This window comes from Clarias gariepinus, chromosome 8 (assembly GCF_024256425.1).
Source record: "Clarias gariepinus isolate MV-2021 ecotype Netherlands chromosome 8, CGAR_prim_01v2, whole genome shotgun sequence".
Lineage (NCBI taxonomy): Eukaryota > Metazoa > Chordata > Actinopteri > Siluriformes > Clariidae > Clarias > Clarias gariepinus.
In genome coordinates, this window is record NC_071107.1 from 15,595,878 (window position 1) to 15,616,133 (window position 20,256).

At 37.2% G+C, this 20,256-nt stretch overlaps 1 protein-coding gene across 1 annotated transcript in view; it reads right to left on the reverse strand.

Moving 5' to 3' along the window:
* Positions 1-1,316: 1,316 nt before the first annotated feature.
* The window catches only part of ccdc85a (coiled-coil domain containing 85A), a 31,367-nt gene continuing 12,427 nt past the window's right edge, over positions 1,317-20,256 (reverse strand). The window contains exons 3-4 of the mRNA XM_053502935.1: positions 2,709-2,766; positions 1,317-2,588 (exon numbers count right to left, since the gene is read on the reverse strand). Of these exons, the coding sequence (XP_053358910.1) occupies positions 2,573-2,588; positions 2,709-2,766 (74 nt within the window). The 3' untranslated portion in view covers positions 1,317-2,572. The remainder of the gene's footprint in view (positions 2,589-2,708; positions 2,767-20,256) is intronic.

Below are 20,256 nucleotides of genomic sequence, written 5' to 3' on the forward strand. Positions count from 1 at the left end.
GTGATTCCTTTAGTATCCTCTAAGGAAAGTGTTATTAGCGATGTTCCTTGTTAATTTTTTAGATAAAACACTCTTTCCGCTAATGTGTGTGTGTGTATGTGTGAAACTCAACTAAGAGAGGAGGAGGGTTTACCGTGTTACTTTAGCTTTACACACACACACACACACAGCGCCTGCGCACATAAACGGAAAGACTTATCTGTCGGGATTAAAGTGCAGGTTAATTTGTTTTATTTTTACTTTATATTTTATATTAATTATTTTTATGTATTTATGTTTTTGGGCTGAGTTTCCATTATTTCCTATGGGGAAATTCACTTTGATTTACGAGTGTTTTGAAATACGAGCCTGCTTCCTGAACGAATTATGTTCGTAATCCAAGGTTCCACATGTATATACATTCTAGCATTGCATTAATGGTCTGCATTTACCCTGTGTCTGTCTGTCTATCCATCCATCCATCCATCCATCCATCCATCCATCCATCCATCAACGTGTCTTTGAACTGTGCGCGGAAACTGGAGAATGCAGAAGAAACCCCAGGGAGCTTGGAAAGAATGTGCAAACTTCACACACATAGGCTGAAAGGCAGATTCAAACCCTGGAGGTGTGAGTTGACAGGGCTAAACTCCAAGCTATCCTGCCACCTTTTTAATTATTTTAAGAATCAACTAATTTCTAAAATATACTGCATTCTTTGTTAAATATATCATTTATTATATTCTATGTATTTATTATATTTATTATATTCTATGTATTTTCTTTTCCGAGCAATACTACTGTATTTATGTAAATACACCACAAACCCATACTAAAATCTCTATTTTGTAATAAATAGTAAATAATATGAAAATTATGGCAAACAACAAAATCTCCAAACAACAATTAATGTCTTCAATGTCTCCTCATGAATGGTAAGTCATCCATTTATTATATTAAACCATTTTAACCTAATTTGATTGGGCATGAAGCATTAAAACACACTGTGAATGGAACTCCAATCCATAATAGCACACCATACACAAATACTGTAACACACACTCCCACATTTAAATTGAGATAATGGAGCTGTGAGGCAGCAATGTTATCTACTTCCCTGAAAAATAATAATAATAATAATAATAATAATAATAATAATAACTTACAAATGAGAGTCACTCAAGTAAAAGTGATTTACATAAAGAAGACACTTTTATTATATACATACAGATCTCTCATTATAATAACCATATATATATATATATATATTTTGTATAATACCAGTACGTCAAAAATAATAATCATCATATTTAAAAAACTAAGCAGATAAACTACTCTTTACTTTTTAAAAACATAAAAGTTTTAGATATTAATATTGGTTCTGTCTGATATAATTTGTCAACAAAAATAAAAAAGATCACAGGTCAAAGAGGTTACAAAGTAGCTTGTACTGTATGTAATACTGATTTATACTGGAGGATCAATGGTTGGCACACAGGACTTGTGATCTAGGCCTAAATAAATAAAGGGCTACCAAAAATCACTTACGCAAGTATACAACTGTGTGCGGTCCAGTTCTCCAAAATTAATTGTTATTCCCATATAAAATATAATGTGCATATGTTTTGTATGTATATATGTGTGTTTATGTGTGTGCATTTTTTCTATAGTCTATCAGAGCAGTTCACAGAAACACCTGGGCAGAAGCAAGGCATGATGGTACTTAGTATGGGATGAATGGGAAACAGTTTTTTTGTTTGTTTGTTTGTTTTTTTATTTTCTGTTTCGTGTGTGTGTGTGTTTGTTTTTAGAGAATGTTTCATATGTCTGAAATATCTGTCCCCCCGGAATGGTCCGTTTATATTGACTGTGAGCAGAGGGAGCATTTAAAGATTGTTTTTGTGCTTTTAAAAAAGCATTTTATTGATTCCGCATGTCATTTACCATGAGGTTCATCAGCAGTCACTGGTTGATGACAGTTTCGAGCAATGTTTTGTTTGTACCATCTCAACTTAATGTGACATATTGTTGTAATAATGAACTTAGGGTTGCCACAAAGCTCTTAACAAAAGCAAGGCAGTGATTGCTATGATAATACTTTTTTTTTATTCCTGTGCTATGCAAGTCCAATTCAATTTACTAGTAGATCCAATTAAAATACTTATTTACTGTCCACATGGAGTTGTGTATGGTATCTGTAAACAGTTAGGGTTTTAGCCTCTGAATCCCATTTCACATGTTTATGCTTATTTTCAACTGCTTTCATTTTATGTCAAGGAGGTAGGTCTACTTAGTTGGCAAAACAGGGATCATCTTTTATCTCCCATCTTGTTAGGGGGTTCTAGCCTTCTCCCTTTTAATGAAACCCCGTTTCCATTTTTTTCTTCTTCTTTGTTGTTGTTGTTGTTGTTGTTGCTGCGCAGAGCTTTAACAGGGAAAACAGGACACCTGAAACCAGTATGGGGTGGAAAAGACACAAGACACTGGCTGCTGCACAATATCGTGCACTCTCTCTCTTCCAGTGCAAAAGACAGCAGAGGTCTGGGCTTCTACAAAGCGAAGAACCCAGAGATGGTTCCAGTCAAGGCAACGGTCAGGAGGCATCAAAGCTGCAGAGGGAAATCAGAGTACTGTTTAGTCTGGCAGGGATCCTTTTGTGTGTGTGTGTGTGTGTATGTGTAGAGGAACATCATTCATCAGATTTTTCACTGCTTATGTAAAAATCTTACCTTTCCCAAAGCTTGACACTTCTACAGGAGGTGGTGCAGCAGCCAGCAGACAGCAGAGCTGAGTATGAAGAAAAAAAAGAAAAAAGCAGTCAGCAGTAGAATACTGACAAAGCACACAGTAAGAGCAGTGGTAAAAGTAATATTGATTAGTAATAAAATAAAAATTTTTAGTAACATGAAATTAGCATTAGACAGATATTTCAATTTACACAAGAGTGTATATTCACTAAGTTGGTAAACTGCTTACTGAATAAGTATATGCATGTAAGACCTGCTGTACAGGCCAGGGTTGACTAGTGTAAATGCTCTAGCAGGGCTTAGCTTCCCCTTTTTTGGAAAGAAAATATTTTAAAAAGGCTTAATTTTTACCATCTTGGACATATTATTGCTTTGTGGTGTAAAAAACATTTTAGCCATTATTTCTTTTCTCTTTTTTTATAATAAACATGTATAGGGATCAGGATTGTGCAGTATGAAGTGACATATCCTCTTTCTTAGCACAAAATAGAACTCAATTGTTTGTTAAAATGAACTGAATTTTAGTTCATTTTAACAAACTACCCAAACATGACTGAGCAGAAAATGTAAAAATGGGTCACACGGGCAAAGAAATAGCACAAAAACACAAGGTTACATGATTTCATTCTATGACCAAAAAAGAATAATATGCTCATTTTAAGAGTTCTACATTTTTGCATCATTCCTATATTCTGGTAAAATTTACCTGTTATGCAAGTAATGATACCTGACATATCCGAAAACCCAAATACACAATTTGTAGTCTGAAGCCTCCCCATTAACAGACACCAGCAAGGCTTTCATATTTCATATACCATTGACCTATGCTGTGTTGCCGGCACAGATCTGTGCCGTTTGAATTTTCTTATTGACAAACAGCTTATAGTGGATTGTTTTTTGTTAGAAACAAGAAAAATAAAAACAAGTACAATTTTATATCGATGCTTCTCTATTAGTACTTTTTGTTACTAATACGTATGCCAGAAATACACTTTAAATATTTTTAAAGCTATTAGAGAAATCTATTTCAGACATTTGACATTGCTGTGACCTTGACCCTTTTTAGCTCAATTCCAAAACCTAATCAGATCATCTGCTTATTTTAACAATCCCATATTAATCCTGCAAACATAAAAACATAAACAGAGTTTGTTCACCAAGCTTGTTACTCATTAAAACATTAAAAAAAATAATTATTACAAACTTAGCACATTTAGAAAGTATCATAATTTTTTGTAAATGTAACAAATTATACCTCCTCCTGCAAGACTCATTCAAAAAGACCTAATAATAGTAACACCAAGTTATTGATAAAATAATTTTTAACACGCTTCTGACTTGGGATGACTGTCTGAACTACTGTACACTTATAACACATATATTTTATATTTACTGAGGTTTACTTGGCAGCAATTTTTATTCCTGATTACATTAGTAACAAGGGTGAAGCTGCTTTTCGACAATGTCAATTGTTAAAAGCGCTATACAAAAAAAGTAAAATCTGTTTTTATAATTTTAGAGGTTCGGTGGTCAATTATCACAAGTTTGCTTACAATTTAATAGGGACCTAAAACAGTGCAGAATCTTGAACAGTAAATATTATATAAAACCTTTTTGAATGTACTAAATATAAAAAAAATCTCAAACCTTCCATTTATTTTAAATATATGAAAAAACACATCATACTACTTGGTGGAGGATCTTCAGGTGATGAAAATTACCTCCGTTTTACTTCAAGTGACACTTCTGCACACTGATGAGGACAATTACTTATTCCTAAAATACTTATTCCAAATAATGTCTTCCTAATCATAATTTAGTAGAGTAGAGCCTAAGAGTCACATGAGAAAAAAAACAAGTAGCTTCTTGTATTTTTTTAATCAGATATAGTTATTAATAATTTATGAGCATCTCAGGAAACTGCTTTCATAAAGAAACCACCTCACTCTGAACAAGGGCAGCCACCCACACATCACACACTGCCTGCACAATCCGCTTCCTCATTCAGTCCTATTAGAATTATATAGAGTACTGTACTTTTGGTATTGATGCAGCACGGCATGCCCACACAAATAGCAATGACTCTGCACACAACACTTTTTTTCTTCTATGCGCAGTCATATATTTTCTTTGCTCGTCCACAGAGCCATGGTGGAAATGGCCTTTCATATTCCCACTGGTCCGTTCATTGTGTCTGTGTCTGATGTAAAGCCAAGCTGGGAGGGAATATGTGCAGTATCTGTCTTTATTAAGGCTTGTATAGCCGAGTTTCTCAACACCAGTCCTGGAGATCTGTACCACCCTGCAGCTTCAAGGTTTTCTAACTCCCACCACACCTGATTTAACTTATCAACTAAGTATTATTAAGTCCTTAATAAATTAGGACTGGTGTTTTGGGAGCAGGGTTATCTTGAAACTGTTCAGACCAGTATGCCCACAAAAGGTGATATGAGAAACAATGTTCTGAATTTTCATTACAGATGAAAACAACTCTGTAATGACATGTACCTCAAAAATGCATGGGTTGTTACATCAAATTATATACAGTACAGTACTATCGCAGTTTCTGTAGTCCCATGTTCATGCTAGTCTCAGTTTAATTGCTTTTCATGTTTTATATTGGTAAGTTTGATTTTACAGAACTTAAAATCCTGTGCAATATCTTACTCTTACTCGTCATCTATAACACTTTGTCCTGTATACAGGGTTGCATGTCTTTGGACTGTGGGAGGAAACCGGAGTACCCGGAAGAAGCCCGCCAAGCACACAGGCCCTAGGCAGGAATCAAACCCGAAACCTGGAGGTGTAAGGTGACAGTGCTAACTACTATGCCACCGTGCCGGCCCTTTGCAGTATGAATAAATCAAATATAACAGTGTTTCATTTTGAAAAAGGAACAATAGATGTGTCATTAGGGCAATGTTAGCAATCTGGTAGGAACAGTAACAGTGATGCTAGGTATCAGACAGCATGATGGTGTTCACTGAAACATAAACGGTATCATAATTATATCATAATACTGTATGAACCTGTATAACTATTTAATCACGTAATTACAGGTAATTTGCATATAGTTAGGAATTTATGTAAAGTTTCTCAATAATTTAAGTATTTCTTACCTTTTTTTAGAAAAAAAATTCAGGCTGCTAAACAAATACTGGCAAATTTACTTTTTATGTATCATTTGTGTGCCTTTATTTGCTTAATAAATACAATTGAAATCAAAATGGTACATTTAATAGTAAAATATAAAAAATTTAAAAATCAAAGTTTGAATCAAAATTTAAAAATGTGTCAATATATTTCTAGTGATTATTTTTTTTTATTATTAAATCAAGCAGGTTTATCTAGGATTACTTTAGGCCAAATGTAATGCAAATCTGCCTGTATATTGTTTTCTTTTTACCCAACCAGTTACTTTTGTTTCCATGGATCTATAACTTAGCTCTATCACAGAAACGTATTTCCTTTGCTATCACAGAAGTTATATTTGTAGGGTATCTGTAATGTAGGTGATACTCTAGGAAACATAACGACCTTTAACAATGCAATCGTTTAATATTTTTAAGAAATAAGTATTTTTATTTTATCAGAATTATTGCCCATCCACAGCTATGAACATCAATTGATAAATGATAGAATTGATAAATCACTGATAAATGCTAATACTGTAGCAAAATGTGAGAGGTAACAGAGGTCTGGTTAAGCATATGAAGAGAAACTATGGTGTTAAGTCTCAGGCCTGCCTGCAGTAGGTGCTACATGTGTTAGCTCTAATGAACCACAACTGAATTTGAGTGTGCTTATTCCGTACTTATTCTGAAGTTTCTCAGAAAACTTCACACCCACCCACATGCACACCAGGGTTCCGACATATGTAGCAGCAAGTTCTGTCAGATTTCAAGCAGCAGAGCAATATATTATTCATAAGCATGTAAGATTGAGATAGAACCAGCCTGTTTTGCCAGATGGAAACTGAACACTAGTACTCTTTAATCACTTTAATCAACTTTGTGTGTGTGAGATTCCAAAACTTAACCGTTTTATTCTTTATTGCCCATGGCTGTCTACAAGCTCGAATGAGAAGGCTTATTCTTTTCCTCTACTGTTTATTCTAATATAATCTTTTCTTTTCTCTCCAGGTGCTCCAGACTCCTTCTGTCCTCACAGGGCTTCCCTGCTGACCTTCACAAGGGCATCCAGTGGGTCACCCAATAAACAAACACAAGCTGTGCAGAATTGTATGATAAAAAGCATGATGATTCTCGTGGGAGGGAAAGTAACCAATCAGAAACACAAAACATGTCATATTCCCATGGATTCCTGTGGCTCAGGTCTTTCTTTCTTTTTTTTTCCTTCTTCAAGAAATCCATGCTAACAACTAACTGGCCATGCACTGGTCAGGATAACCTGGGATCTAAGCATTTTTTATGTGTTGGTTTTTTGTTTTTTTTTAGCTAAAAAGGGAAAATAAGAAAGGGAAATCCACTCTCAATGAAAAATATATGCTGTACATTAAAGTGCAAACACACATACAGACTGATCATCACAGGGCTTTTCGGGGCAAAGAACAAAGAAAGCATAAACACATCTGTTGTCATGCTTCTTTACATGTCCTGCAGCATTGAAAGCTTTTAAGCAAAATAATTAGATAAAACCACACAATAGTATATCACCAAATATGATACATTTCTTACGTTTTTCCTTGCTTTGTTGTTTTTCTTGTTAACAAGCACTCCAGCAGCAACAGTCAAGGGTGCAACAACAGGTTAAATGTGTGCATGCATATTAATGTATTAAATGTGAAAATGCAAATGGGGAGGAGAAGCAGCTGTTGGCCTACTTTACAGGCCAACACTAGAAGAAATCCCTGATCACTCACTGTAGAGTATTAAGCTCCCTGCCTATGGAGGAGAAAACTGAAAAACACAAGCCCTCCCCCATAACTTGTCTGCACAGTACCTCCATCCTCCCGGGTTCCTCTGGCTATCTTGGGATGCCTCACTTAATGAGTTTACTTCCATCTACTGTATCTACAGATTTTTTCATTCTATTTTTTTATATTGCAACATCATATTTTTTTGCACTCTATTCTATATTTCAATAGAAGTCATGGTTCCCAAAAAATTCCAATTAAGAAATAAAATTAAAAAATAGGATGATAAAACTGTGAATACTTTTTAGGAACTTGAATTATTTGTTGCTCGTGCCTCATTAAGGGCTTAATGAATTTTTTTTTTTTGATCAGATCAAATTTTCAAATCACATTTATATTTACAAGTGACCGTTATCTGATCGTAATGTAGACACATCTGTCCAATGAAATACACACACTGCTACATCTGAGTTAAAACATGCCACAAATTGTGCAAGCACTCATTCTTTTCAAACAATGGAGGTGATTTTACCAAAAAAAAATATGTGTGGGGTTTTGCTCTGGAGGATGGCAAACAGTTAGTCAGAGCTATATTTATCAAGGTCCAGAAGAAGGAAAGATAGATGCCTCACTTTAGCTATTTAAGCAGCTGTTGCTAGCACTGCTAGGAAATCCCTGTGCTGTCTGTGTTGACTGATGTTAGTGGGCCCCTTACAAGCAAGCAAGTGACAATGACTTATGTCAGAGGCAAAAAAGTTGCATGAATTCCGTTCGCAACCACGTACTGGGTATGAAAAAAACATAAGATTTGTATTCAGACAGTCATACAAAAATTTGACCTGGGTATTTTTTAGATGGAAAAAAATCTAAATTTAGTCAATTCAGACTGGTCACACAGAAGAAAATTGATTGGAATCCCAGTTTGACCCCTCATAATTTATGAGTTTTGCTGTGGAAGGAGTGTTATTACTCTGTGTAAGTACACATGCACCAATTCAGAAGAACAGAGTATTTTACACTCCACCCCATTAACATCTGATCATGATCATGATCAAAACCCATGATTTCTTTTCTTGAAATATTCAATTACATTTCAAAGATTGGATTCCATGGCAAAAAGAAACTCTTCGGGAAAGTAAATAATGATTCTTTACCTCACTTAGTGCAAAGTACACATGAGCCGTCCTGAACCACATAAGCGACAGGATGTACAATAAAAGTCATTTGCTGTTCCCGCTCGAATGACATGGCTACTCTAACTGAAGTGGATCCCACTTTACAACAGATGCTGAGGGCTTCTGTGAGAGGAAAATTGACTCTTGAGAACTCTCAGCTGATCTAACCTGCTCAGAAAAGCTGGGTTACAAATGTGTTCATCAACATGGAATGGTACTACACTCTGCAGATAATTGTGTAGTGCAAATGTAAATGTGTGTAGTCATAGTAGGTAGTAATGTAAATGTGGTAAAGGGGAAGAGGTGCACACAAATGACAAAGAAAATGACAAAAGAGAACATATAAATTAATGTTACATATCATGGTCTAACATGCTTACAGGAGACTCCAGAAGAATGCTTTGTGCTTTTTTTACCTAAAGCAGCAGTCTGACTAATCGATAAGCTAATTCACTGAACAAGAAACAGACGAGAGATGGGAATGATGCATCTGCATGTGACTTTCTCCTTATGTCCGCTTCATGTTGAACTTGTGAATTCTTAAAATGTGGTTTTGAACATCAACAGAAAACAAAAAGGAAGGACTGGGGTCTCTTTGGTCATTTAAAATAATAGAACTGCTACTTAGTAAGTCTAGGAGACACATAACTTTCTTTTTTTTTAAGATGTACAGTACTGTAGCTCTTGTTTTTTTTTTTTTATTCCTTTGAGCTTTGCATGGTTGGCCTTGCAGTGGACGTCCACTCCTAGGAAGATTATTGAATGGCAACTTTCCTGACTGCTTTCCACTTGTAATAATCATTCTGTAGAACGGTGAGCTCCCAATTTACTTTTAGAGGACTATTGCCTATTACTGTACCTTCTCTCCTTGGCACTGTGTTAACACATACCAAAATGCTCAGTGATGAGGACAGGAGCAAAAAAGACAAAGACAGTGTTGAACTTTTGATTGCACACTGTACTACTTACATAAAGTCAGAAGACAAGACATATCAATAAGTATATAGACACACACACACACAGTATATAAGCCATAAATAATATATGGTAAAAATAATATTTTAAATTGAAGAACAAGACAAAGAAAATAAATGAATATAATATGAAGTGAAATGTAGTGAAACCACTAATTTGCTTAATCAGCATTACTTACAGTTTACGTGTTGACGTTTTTGGGTTAACCGTTAGTCTTCTTATTTATTGTTATGCCAGTGACATATGTCATTTGTTTATGATGTGTTAATGCAAATAATACAGATATAATGCTAACAACACTTGTTTGTGTGTCATTTCATTAATTAAATTTAAATGATGTGGAACAAAGTGTAACGCAGAGATGCTTAGAGTATTTCTTTGCATTTTTGAAAGTGCATTCTCCTATGTACAGTCGTGGCCAAAAGTTTTAAGAATTACATAAATATTGGAAATTGGAAAAGTTGCTGCTTAAGCTTTTATAATAGCAGTTTGCATATACTCCAGAATGTTATGAAGAGTGATCAGATGAATTGCATAGTCCTTCTTTACCATGAAAATTAACTTAATCCCAAAAAAAACCTTTCCACTGCATTTTATTGCTATCATTAAAGGACCTGCTGATATCATTTCAGTAATCGTCTTGTTAACTCGGGTGAGAATGTTGATGAGCACAAGGCTGGAGATCATTATGTCAGGCTGATTGGATTAGAATGGCAGACTTGACATGTTAAAAGGAGGGTGATGCTTGAAATCATTGTTCTTCCATTGTTAACCATGGTGACCTGCCAAGAAACGCGTCACAGGAAATGCTTCACAGGCAAGGATATTGTGGCTACTAAGATTGCACATAAATCAACAATTTATAGGATCATCAAGGACTTCAAGGAAAGGGGTTCAATTCTTGTTAAAAAGGCTTCAGGGAGTCCAAGAAAGTCCAGCAAGCGCCAGGATCGTATCCTAAAGAGAATTCAGCTGCGGGATTGGAGTGCCACCAGTGCAGAGCTTGCTCAGGAATGGCAGCAGGCAGGTGTGAGCGCATCTGAGGCAAAGACTTTTGGAAGATGGCCTGGTGTCAAGAAGGGCAGCAAAGAAGCCACTTTTCTCCAAAAAAAAAACATCAGGGACAGATTGATCTACTGCAGAAAGTATGGTGAATGGACTGCTGAGGACTGGGGCAAAGTCATATTCTCTGATGAAGCCTCTTTCCGATTGTTCGGGGCATCTGGAAAAAGGCTTGTCCGGAGAAGAAACGGTGAGCGCTACCATCAGTCCTGTGTCATGCCAACAGTAAAGCATCCTGAGACCATTCATGTGTGGGGTTGATTCTCATCCAAGGGAGTGGGCTCACTCACAATTTTGCCCAAAAACACAGCCATGAATAAAGAATGGCACCAAAACACCCTCCAGCAGCAACTTTTTTCAACAATCAAACAACACTTTGGTAAATAACAATGCATTTTCCAGCACGATAGAGCATCGTGCCATAAGGCAAAAGTGATAACTAAGTGGCTCGGGGACCAAAACCTTAAAATGGCCTGGAAACTCCCCAGATCTTAATCCCATTGAGAACTTGTGGTCAATCCTCAAGAGGCGGGTGGACAAACAAAAACCCACTAATTCTGACAAACTCCAAGAAGGGATTATGAAAGAATGGGTTGCTATCAGTCAGGATTTGGCCCAGAAGTTGATTGAGAGCATGCCCAGTCGAATTGCAGAGGTCCTGAAAAAGAAGGGCCAACACTGCAAATACTATGTTATGTAATTGTCGATAAAAGCCTTTGAAACATATGAAGTGCTTGCAATTATATTTTAGTAAATCACAGAAACAACTGAAACAAACAATAAAAGCAGTTCAGCAGCAAACTTTGTAAAAACAAATATTTGTGTCATTCTCAAAACTTTTGGCCACGACTGTACATTCACTGTAAAAGTGCTAACATGAACTCGCTAGCTAACCAGCTACTCATAAACAGCTAGATTAGAAATTCTATTCTTTACATTATTCTTTGAGGTTAAAGAACATCACACAGTCCAGGTCAAGAGGTGAAAAAAAACAAAAAAGCAAAATAATAATAAAATAGTATGATAGTATATATTCACACTAATTGTAAATACTTTCACCTGAGCATGATTTTTTTTCCATCAAATCAGCTGATAAACAGTTAAATATCTTTCCTTACAGCACCATTTCTTGAGTGTTTTGTTTTTGTGCAGTATACTATGGACATGGGCCAGACTTCAAGCCAGACATGCACTTATATTATTTTATAACACAAACAATTAAGCTTAAACACTGGTTGGTTAAATACAAACATTTCTGCAGACTGCAGAAAATTATCAATGTGAGCGACATATGTGTTATCACAAATGCTGTTACTATGGAGCTGTTCCATCTGTCTACTAGATTTTTAATTAACTGTTGTTTAATGCTAACTGTTGGCACCACTGTTTTTAACTTGCTACTATTTTACTACCTTTACTATGCACCCACCCCCACCCACCCCACCTAACAAGCCTATAAAGAAACACGACGCACTGCAGATGTAGCCACAAAGAACGAAGAAGAGATTCCAAGCATTAGCACAGTGAAGGAAAAAATATGGGCTTTCACAGTCAGTCGATCTCATTGCTTCAAGAAAGATTGTTTGTGTTCCTTTACCGACCTTAACTACACTGTAATTGCTGCAGATTTCTGATGCTTTGTAGCTTTTATAGAGATAAAATGAAAGGGGATCATTTGGGAAACTGCTGAATTTAAAATTCAGTCTTCATATGATGCAGTCAACGTTTTGCACAAAGATGATGATATAGAATAAACTGTTTATGCTGATTGAAATTCATAAAGAAATGCAGATAGGCTCCTGAGTACTTCATCCTGCCACAGTGACAACTGCTCTATCTAGCGCTTGCTCGGGCTGTCCAATGCAGCGCTCATCTGCATGGAAATTTCATTTATTTTAATTGCCTTGGCAATAACCTGGCTCTGCTCCTCAGTTTCCCTCAGCCAAATGCCCTGTTCCTCAGCAGAGAGTGTGCTGCTGACTCGTCCATCCAGCTGAGCTACGCACTCTGCAGGACCTCTGGGAAGATTTTCTTTTTAAGGTGTTTATACACCACACCTGAGTTTAATAACCATAGTTGGTGTTTGCTGTGCATCCATGGATGTGGTCTATTCCTAAGATATGGTAGAATATCACTCTATTTAACATAAGATTCAGCAAACAAAGGATTCAGCAAGTGTTGTGTGATAAATTGCATATAAGAAAAGAAATACAACCACACACACACACGTTCCATACTGCAATTTTGTAATTTCTCACAGCAGTTCTCTGTTCACCGAAGACTCCATAGCTAATGTAAGATAGCAGTGAGGTCCTTTACTGTATTATACAGTAGATTTACTAGTTAGATATAAGAATGAAGCTTAAATGACAAATGCCAGTCACTAGTCTTGAATTTCTTTCCTTGTACAGTCAACTTATACAGTAGTTCTACAGTACATTCCTGTGGTCCATTTCTATGGGCTATGTGATGCTTGTGTACTTGTATCACCACACAGTGAGGAAGCCCAAAAGCAGCACCCAGAGCTGAGCTGTGAGTAGCACTGTGAAATTTTCTGCCTATGTCCAGAAATGTGTGTCCTGTTACCAAGGGCAAATCAAGGGCAAAAATACAGCATTTTTATGGCAAAATCAGCAGCAGTCTCTGTCATTTTCTGCTTTACTCTATATTTCTGTGACTCCTATATTAAAGGATAGCAACAAAACGTCACCTAAACACAAATATCTGCAATTACACGAAAAGAGCTGGGCAGATGCCTAAAAGCCCCGGAGTACTGTTCCTGCCCAACTTATGCTAGCTAACAGCATCTGACATCAATTGTATTTATTTATTCAGTCGTTAACTGGATAATTATCCCAGTGATTAATAGTTTTCATCTTTTACCCCGAATGTATGCAGTGAATGGTTTCTCATTTCTTAAACAACCACATCCAAAGGCGTATCATTTGGTAGTTTAAAAGATGTTACAGTATTTCATTAGGGTTAAATTATTGACTGGCATGACACAAAGAAAACAACTAAGGAGATTGCTAAAATTAATGGAATTTAAGGATAGTTCTTGAACCCTCGACCCTGTTGAGAAACGGGGCAAAAAAATTAACAACTGTTATTGAAGATCATCATAAAAATCAGATAAAGTTATCCAAAAAACGCGTCAGATAAGGCTTCCGCATGATGGTGTGCCGACTAATACTCACAAGCTCTACTCCTCTCCAGAACACCAGTAAGCCAGTTTTGAGACCCATTACTCACCTCTGAAATGTGCTTTTCTAAGAGAAAGCTTTACAGCAGCTCTCTTAATGGCGCGCAAGACGTAACCGAGAGAATAATCCGGTCATTTTTCAAAATACAATGTTTTCCAAAATAAAATATCGTTCAGACCGAGAAAATACATAAAACGAAAGTATTTAATTATTTATTGTGAGGACCAGTACCATTTGCTCAACGGACCGGTACCAGTCCGAGTCCTGGGGGTTAAGGACCACTGGTTTAAAGTATGTGGACATTTGACAATCATACCCATAAGTGGCTTTTCCCCAAACCGTTATCACACAGCTGTATAGAATTCCTTTATATCAACTAGGAGTGGCTGATATGGATACAAAATTATATCTTGGTATTTTTAAGCTGAATGGCGATATACAATATATTATTTATAAAGTGGGCTATGTGTTAAATTGTAAATCAAAGCCACATGTAAGATGTTATAAGCATTTTTATTAAAACAAAAAAACTGTTAAAAATACAGTTATTAACTGTTGCAAGGCGGGGTTTCATTCACTGTTTGAAACATGATGAAGGTACTGAAGTAGGCTGCAGAGCTACCAGATTCGTCATAGAGAAAAATAAATACATATTGAGGGCACGCTTTACTACACTGAGAGTTCTAGCTATATGTCAGGGCAGTAGTGGCTCAGGTGGTTTACGCTCTGAGTTGCTGAATCGGAGGTCAGAGGGTCAAGCCCCACCACTGCCAGGTTGCCACTGCTCTCCTGCAGCTGCTCAATATCATAACACTGACAACGTTACAATCTGAGGATAAAAAACGGACAATATCAGCCCAACAGAATCTAAAGGGGGTACATGCAGTTTCTTAATGCACAACGTAAGACCAATACATTTTCTTCTGTTGTTACGCTTAGCAGCTACTTTGTACTTGATGATGGCATGAATTATTTTATAATCATTATTATTATTATTATTATTATTATTAGCAAACATATTACATGCTCTATATATATATATATACACTAGTGTCTGAACAAAGACAGGCTTGTTGGGATACAAATTACTGTACTAACTTAATAAAACATGATGCATTGTACAGTATATAGCTTTTACACAGAGACTTTTCACTGAATTATAGAATTTAGAAATTATAGAATCATACAAGAAGTTAACAACCTATAATCTATAAACGATGAAGTACTGATGAAATACACTAATTGGCTGAGTGTCCCAAAATCTTGGATGCTATTTTTGAGTTTAATAATTATTATTGTTAACAATTTATTCATGTTCAAGCTTTTAAGTTGTTCACTTTAAGTGTTCTAAAATAAGGAAAAGTATTTTCTTAAAGAATCGTGAAAGAGAATCTTGATCTTAATTCCACTGAGAAAAATCGTGATTCACATTTTAGCAAGAGTCGTGCTGCACCATAGTACTGTACAATATTAATAAATCGTAAACACCGGGTTTGCAAACTGACCCAGAGTGAAAGTGGTGGAAGGGCTGTGTAAGAGTGTGTGATAGGACAGATGCAAAAACTGACATGGTTTTATGGAGCAAAAAGGGTTATGTAACTTAAAAATCCATATCCATGTAAATGATATTGGTTCCTATGTCCTATGTTTCAAAATAATCTGATATACTTTATATAGTCAATACACCACCCAGCCCTAGTATGCTTCAGCATTACAATTTCTCTTCACCAATAGGGCCAAACCTGTTCCAGGATTACAGTGCTCCTGTGTATTACATGCGGTCCACAAAGACATGGTCTGCCAATATAAAAGTGGACAAACCTGCATGGCTTGCACTGACATCAACCACCCTTAACTGACATTAGTCCATGACCTCACTAATGCTCTTTTGGCTGAATGAGCACAAATCCTCACAGCCATGTCACCAAATATTGTGCAGGGTCTTCCCAAAAATACAGTATGGGTGGTTATGATGACAGAAAGGGGAACAAAAAAAGAGATTCAAAGAGCACATATGGGTGTCGTTGATGAGGTTTTCACAAACCTTTGGCCATATAGTACATTATTATGCATACAGTAAAGATACACCCATAGCAATGTCTCCTCTTAAAATCCCAATCCAACAATTATGGAGCATTTTCAACAAGAGGTTAAAGTCATTAAACTCAACAACATCCCTTCACTGCAGAAACAGAATGCCGAATGCCATTTTTTTACAGCAACAATTGCACACATATAGAACAGAAATGCATATACAGTGCCCATGGCACAGGAGAAAAGACTAATGCATGACCGGTAACTCATTAGTGTGCTAGGCAGCATATATAAATATAGCTGGTTTACACTGCCATGGCCCTGTGTGAATATGCAGTATTACCTGGTAATGTCTCCCATTCAGACTGCATTACTCCAGACCTGCACTTGACAATCTCCATGTTCTTGGTATCCTTGTCAGACAAGTAGGCTTTCTCTGAACAAGCAGCTTTGTTCATTTCATCTGTTCCCCATGCATATACTGTACGTACTTGCATATACTGAAGGAATTACTTGATTTTCTTTGCTCTGTTTTTTTGAGGTGAGTGAGGGCAACATACAGCATACAGTATACCTGAGGTGTCATACTGCTAGTGATTTTGAGTGAGTAAGTGAATAAGTCTTGCTGCAGGAAAAGAGCTGAGTATGCTGTAAGTCTGGCTTTTTTCCCATGAATGCAATGCCCTCTCCCACACACAGATAATGTAAGCTATTTCATAAACTGCCCTGCGTAAAGAAAAAGCTTTATGCATACACAGTACTGTGCAAAAGTCTCAAGCCTCCCATCATTTCTGCATATTAAATCCGATTTAATTCAATTATGTAGATCAAATTAAAGCAATGGTAACAAATGCTTTACTGCGACAAGTGGGAAAGTGTCTGAATGCACAATTAAAAAACTGGGCATTTATGTAACAACAGCAGCAGCAACTTCATTTCCCCTCTCATCTGTTTCATCCACTCAGCCTTCATCTTCACCAGTATATTAATCAGTGGTCTGATTATCTGCACCTCTTTCTCACTGGTTCATGCCTTAAGTTATCTGAACCTGGTGAGGTATAGAGACTGGTCTGAAAATGAAAGGCAATTACATGCCAAAAATAAGAACCATAAATTTCTCAGATCAGCAGCTAATGTGTCCACAGCCCCTGCTGCGTTGCTCCACTGACCAATCACAATCCACTCCCAAGCCCAGCAGGTTCCCAGGAGTTCTTGGTAAAGATCTGACCCAAAACTCCTCTCTCTTTCACATGTCCATCAGCCTTGACTATCATCCTGTCAATATGATCTCTTAATCTTCCATAATAGCTACATGGTTTTGGTAGGGACACATTTCAGTAGTGTTTAAACACAAGCCTTTTAAAACAAGAAACTAAAACAGATGACATAGATTATTTAAACAGAGCATTAGATTAGCTTTCCTTCACCCCGGCGCCGGGATACCACGAGGCCTGGAAACTTCAGCAGCGGAAGACGCGCGCCAAGCCCCGGGCGAGGACCTCTCCTCCTCCGCCACCACCCGTCTTCGAGATCTCAACCCGAAACCGCTTCGCTCCTCTCCGTGAGACGGCACACGACGCGCTGGTCATCGGAGACTCCATTGTCCGGCACGTGCGTGCTACCACAGCTAAAGGTAAGGCGTACACGCGCTGTTTACCTGGTGCACGTGTTCTTGATGTTGCTGCACAGGTGCCTGCGGCCCTGAGGAAGAACATTCGAGCTGTGGTTCTCCATGCTGGCACCAACGACATCAGGCTGAGGCAGACGGAGATCCTAAAGAAGGACTTCAGGAGCCTGGTTGAGAAGGTCCGCAGCACATCACCCACGACAAAGATCGTCGTATCTGGACCACTTCCGACATTTCAGAGAGGAATCGAGAGGTTCAGTAGATTATTTGCCTTCAATGAATGGTTACAATCTTGGTGTCAACAACAGAGATTACCCTTTGTTGATAACTGGAATGTTTTCTGGGAGCGTCCTAGGCTCTACCGCACAGATGGCCTGCACCCTAGCAGAGCTGGAGCAGCGGTCCTCTCTGACAACATCTCCAGGACATTACGAACCATCTGACTTGCGGTAAGTCATACCTCAGATTCTTTAGATATCAGCCACAATACAACCCACCATACTAATAGACGCACACACATAGCTTGTACTATAGAAACTGTGTCTATTCCCCGATTAGTGAGAAAAAAGAATAAATTCGTTAAATCCAGCCGAAACAATCTGGTAACCATTAAACCAGAAAAAGCCCAAATAAGTAATCGAAGTCTACCTCTAAAGTTTGGACTTCTCAACATTAGATCCCTTACGCTAAACCAACCGTCTGCTAGCTGCATAGAGTCGTCACTCAGGGTTCACTCTATTGAGACTGTGTCTGTTCCCCGAGCTAAAAACAAATTTAGAAAGACTCAGAAAGTCTGTTTTAGTAATTTAATTAGCATAAAGACCACAAACTTGGATCAGACTGAATGCGCAGCCGGCACCTCTGATCTGAAGCTAGGACTGTTAAATATTAGATCTCTCGCATCTAAAGCAGTTATAGTTAATGAAATTATCACAGATCAGGAGTTTGATATACTCTGTTTAACAGAAACCTGGATTAAACAGGACGAGTATGTAGCTCTAAATGAAGCTAGTCCTCCTGGATACAGCTACATACACCAGCCTCGGTTAACTGGTAGAGGAGGAGGCGTCGCAGTTATTCACAATGATAATTTGACTATTGTACAAAAACACGGACACAAATTTAATTCATTTGAAATTCTTTATAGTAACATAAGTGTATTTAACTATATTAAGTCAGCTCAGTCGATCCCGCTAATTGTCATTTACAGACCTCCAGGGCCGTACTCGGAATTTCTTAGTGAATTTGCAGATTTCCTCTCAAACCTAGTCATTTCTGTAGACAAAGTGTTAATTGCTGGGGATTTTAATATTCATTTTGAAAACCCAGAAGACCCTCTGAGAACTGCATTTATGTCTATACTGGACTCGGTAGGAGTAAATCAGTGTGTAGTAGGACCCACTCATAAAGCAGGTCACACTTTAGATTTAATAATATTATTTGGATTAAGTATAAGAAATTTATTCACAATACCACTATCTGAAGTTATCTCAGATCACTATCTTGTCTCATTGCAAGTGTGTCACAATAATAATGTACACACAGCGCCGCGCTACCGTATGAAACGTACATTCACATCAACTACCAAACAGAGTTTTATCAGTAATCTCCCAGAGTTCCCAACTTCGATTAGATCACCGTCTGACCCCACAGAACTCGATCAGGCGACTGAATATTTAGAGTCGACATTTCGCTATACCCTAGATAATGTAGCTCCAGTCAAAAGAAAAATTATTAGAGATAAAAAACTTGCTCCCTGGTATAACGATCACACGCGCACTTTAAAACAGACCGCTCGGAAATTAGAACGTAAATGGCGTCAAACTAAATTACTAGTATTTCAAATAGCATGGAAGGAGAGCATCCTGAACTATAGAAAAGCTCTTAGTGTAGCTAGATCAACATATCTCTCCACTCTTATAGAAGAAAATAAAAATAATCCTAGATTCTTATTTAATGCTGTAGCCAAATTAACCAGAAATAAGACCACTGCAGAAATCTCCACAACAACATCATGCAATAGTGACGACTTCATGAACTTTTTTAATAATAAAATTGTAAATATTAGGCATAAAATTGAGGTTTTGAAACCGAACAATGTAATTGATGCAGATGTTAATCTAGCCATGTCAGACCAGAACTTAGAATACTTTACTCCCCTTGAAGAGAATGAACTAATTTCACTCATCTCTTCTTCAAATTCATCAACCTGTATATTAGATCCTGTACCGACACATTTTCTTAAACAGATAGTACCAGCAATAATAGAACCCCTGTTGAGAATAATTAATTCTTCACTCAGCATTGGATATGTTCCAAAATCTTTTAAATTAGCAGTTATCAAACCAATAATTAAGAAACCTGACCTCGACCCCTGTCAGCTGTCCAGTTACAGACCAATATCAAACCTCCCCTTTATCTCTAAGATCCTGGAAAAGATAGTAGCGGAGCAGCTATGCTCATATATACATAGGAATGGCATACATGAACTGTATCAGTCAGGATTTAGGCCTCATCACAGTACAGAGACGGCGCTCGTTAAAGTAGTAAATGACATTCTATTGGCCTCTGATCAGGG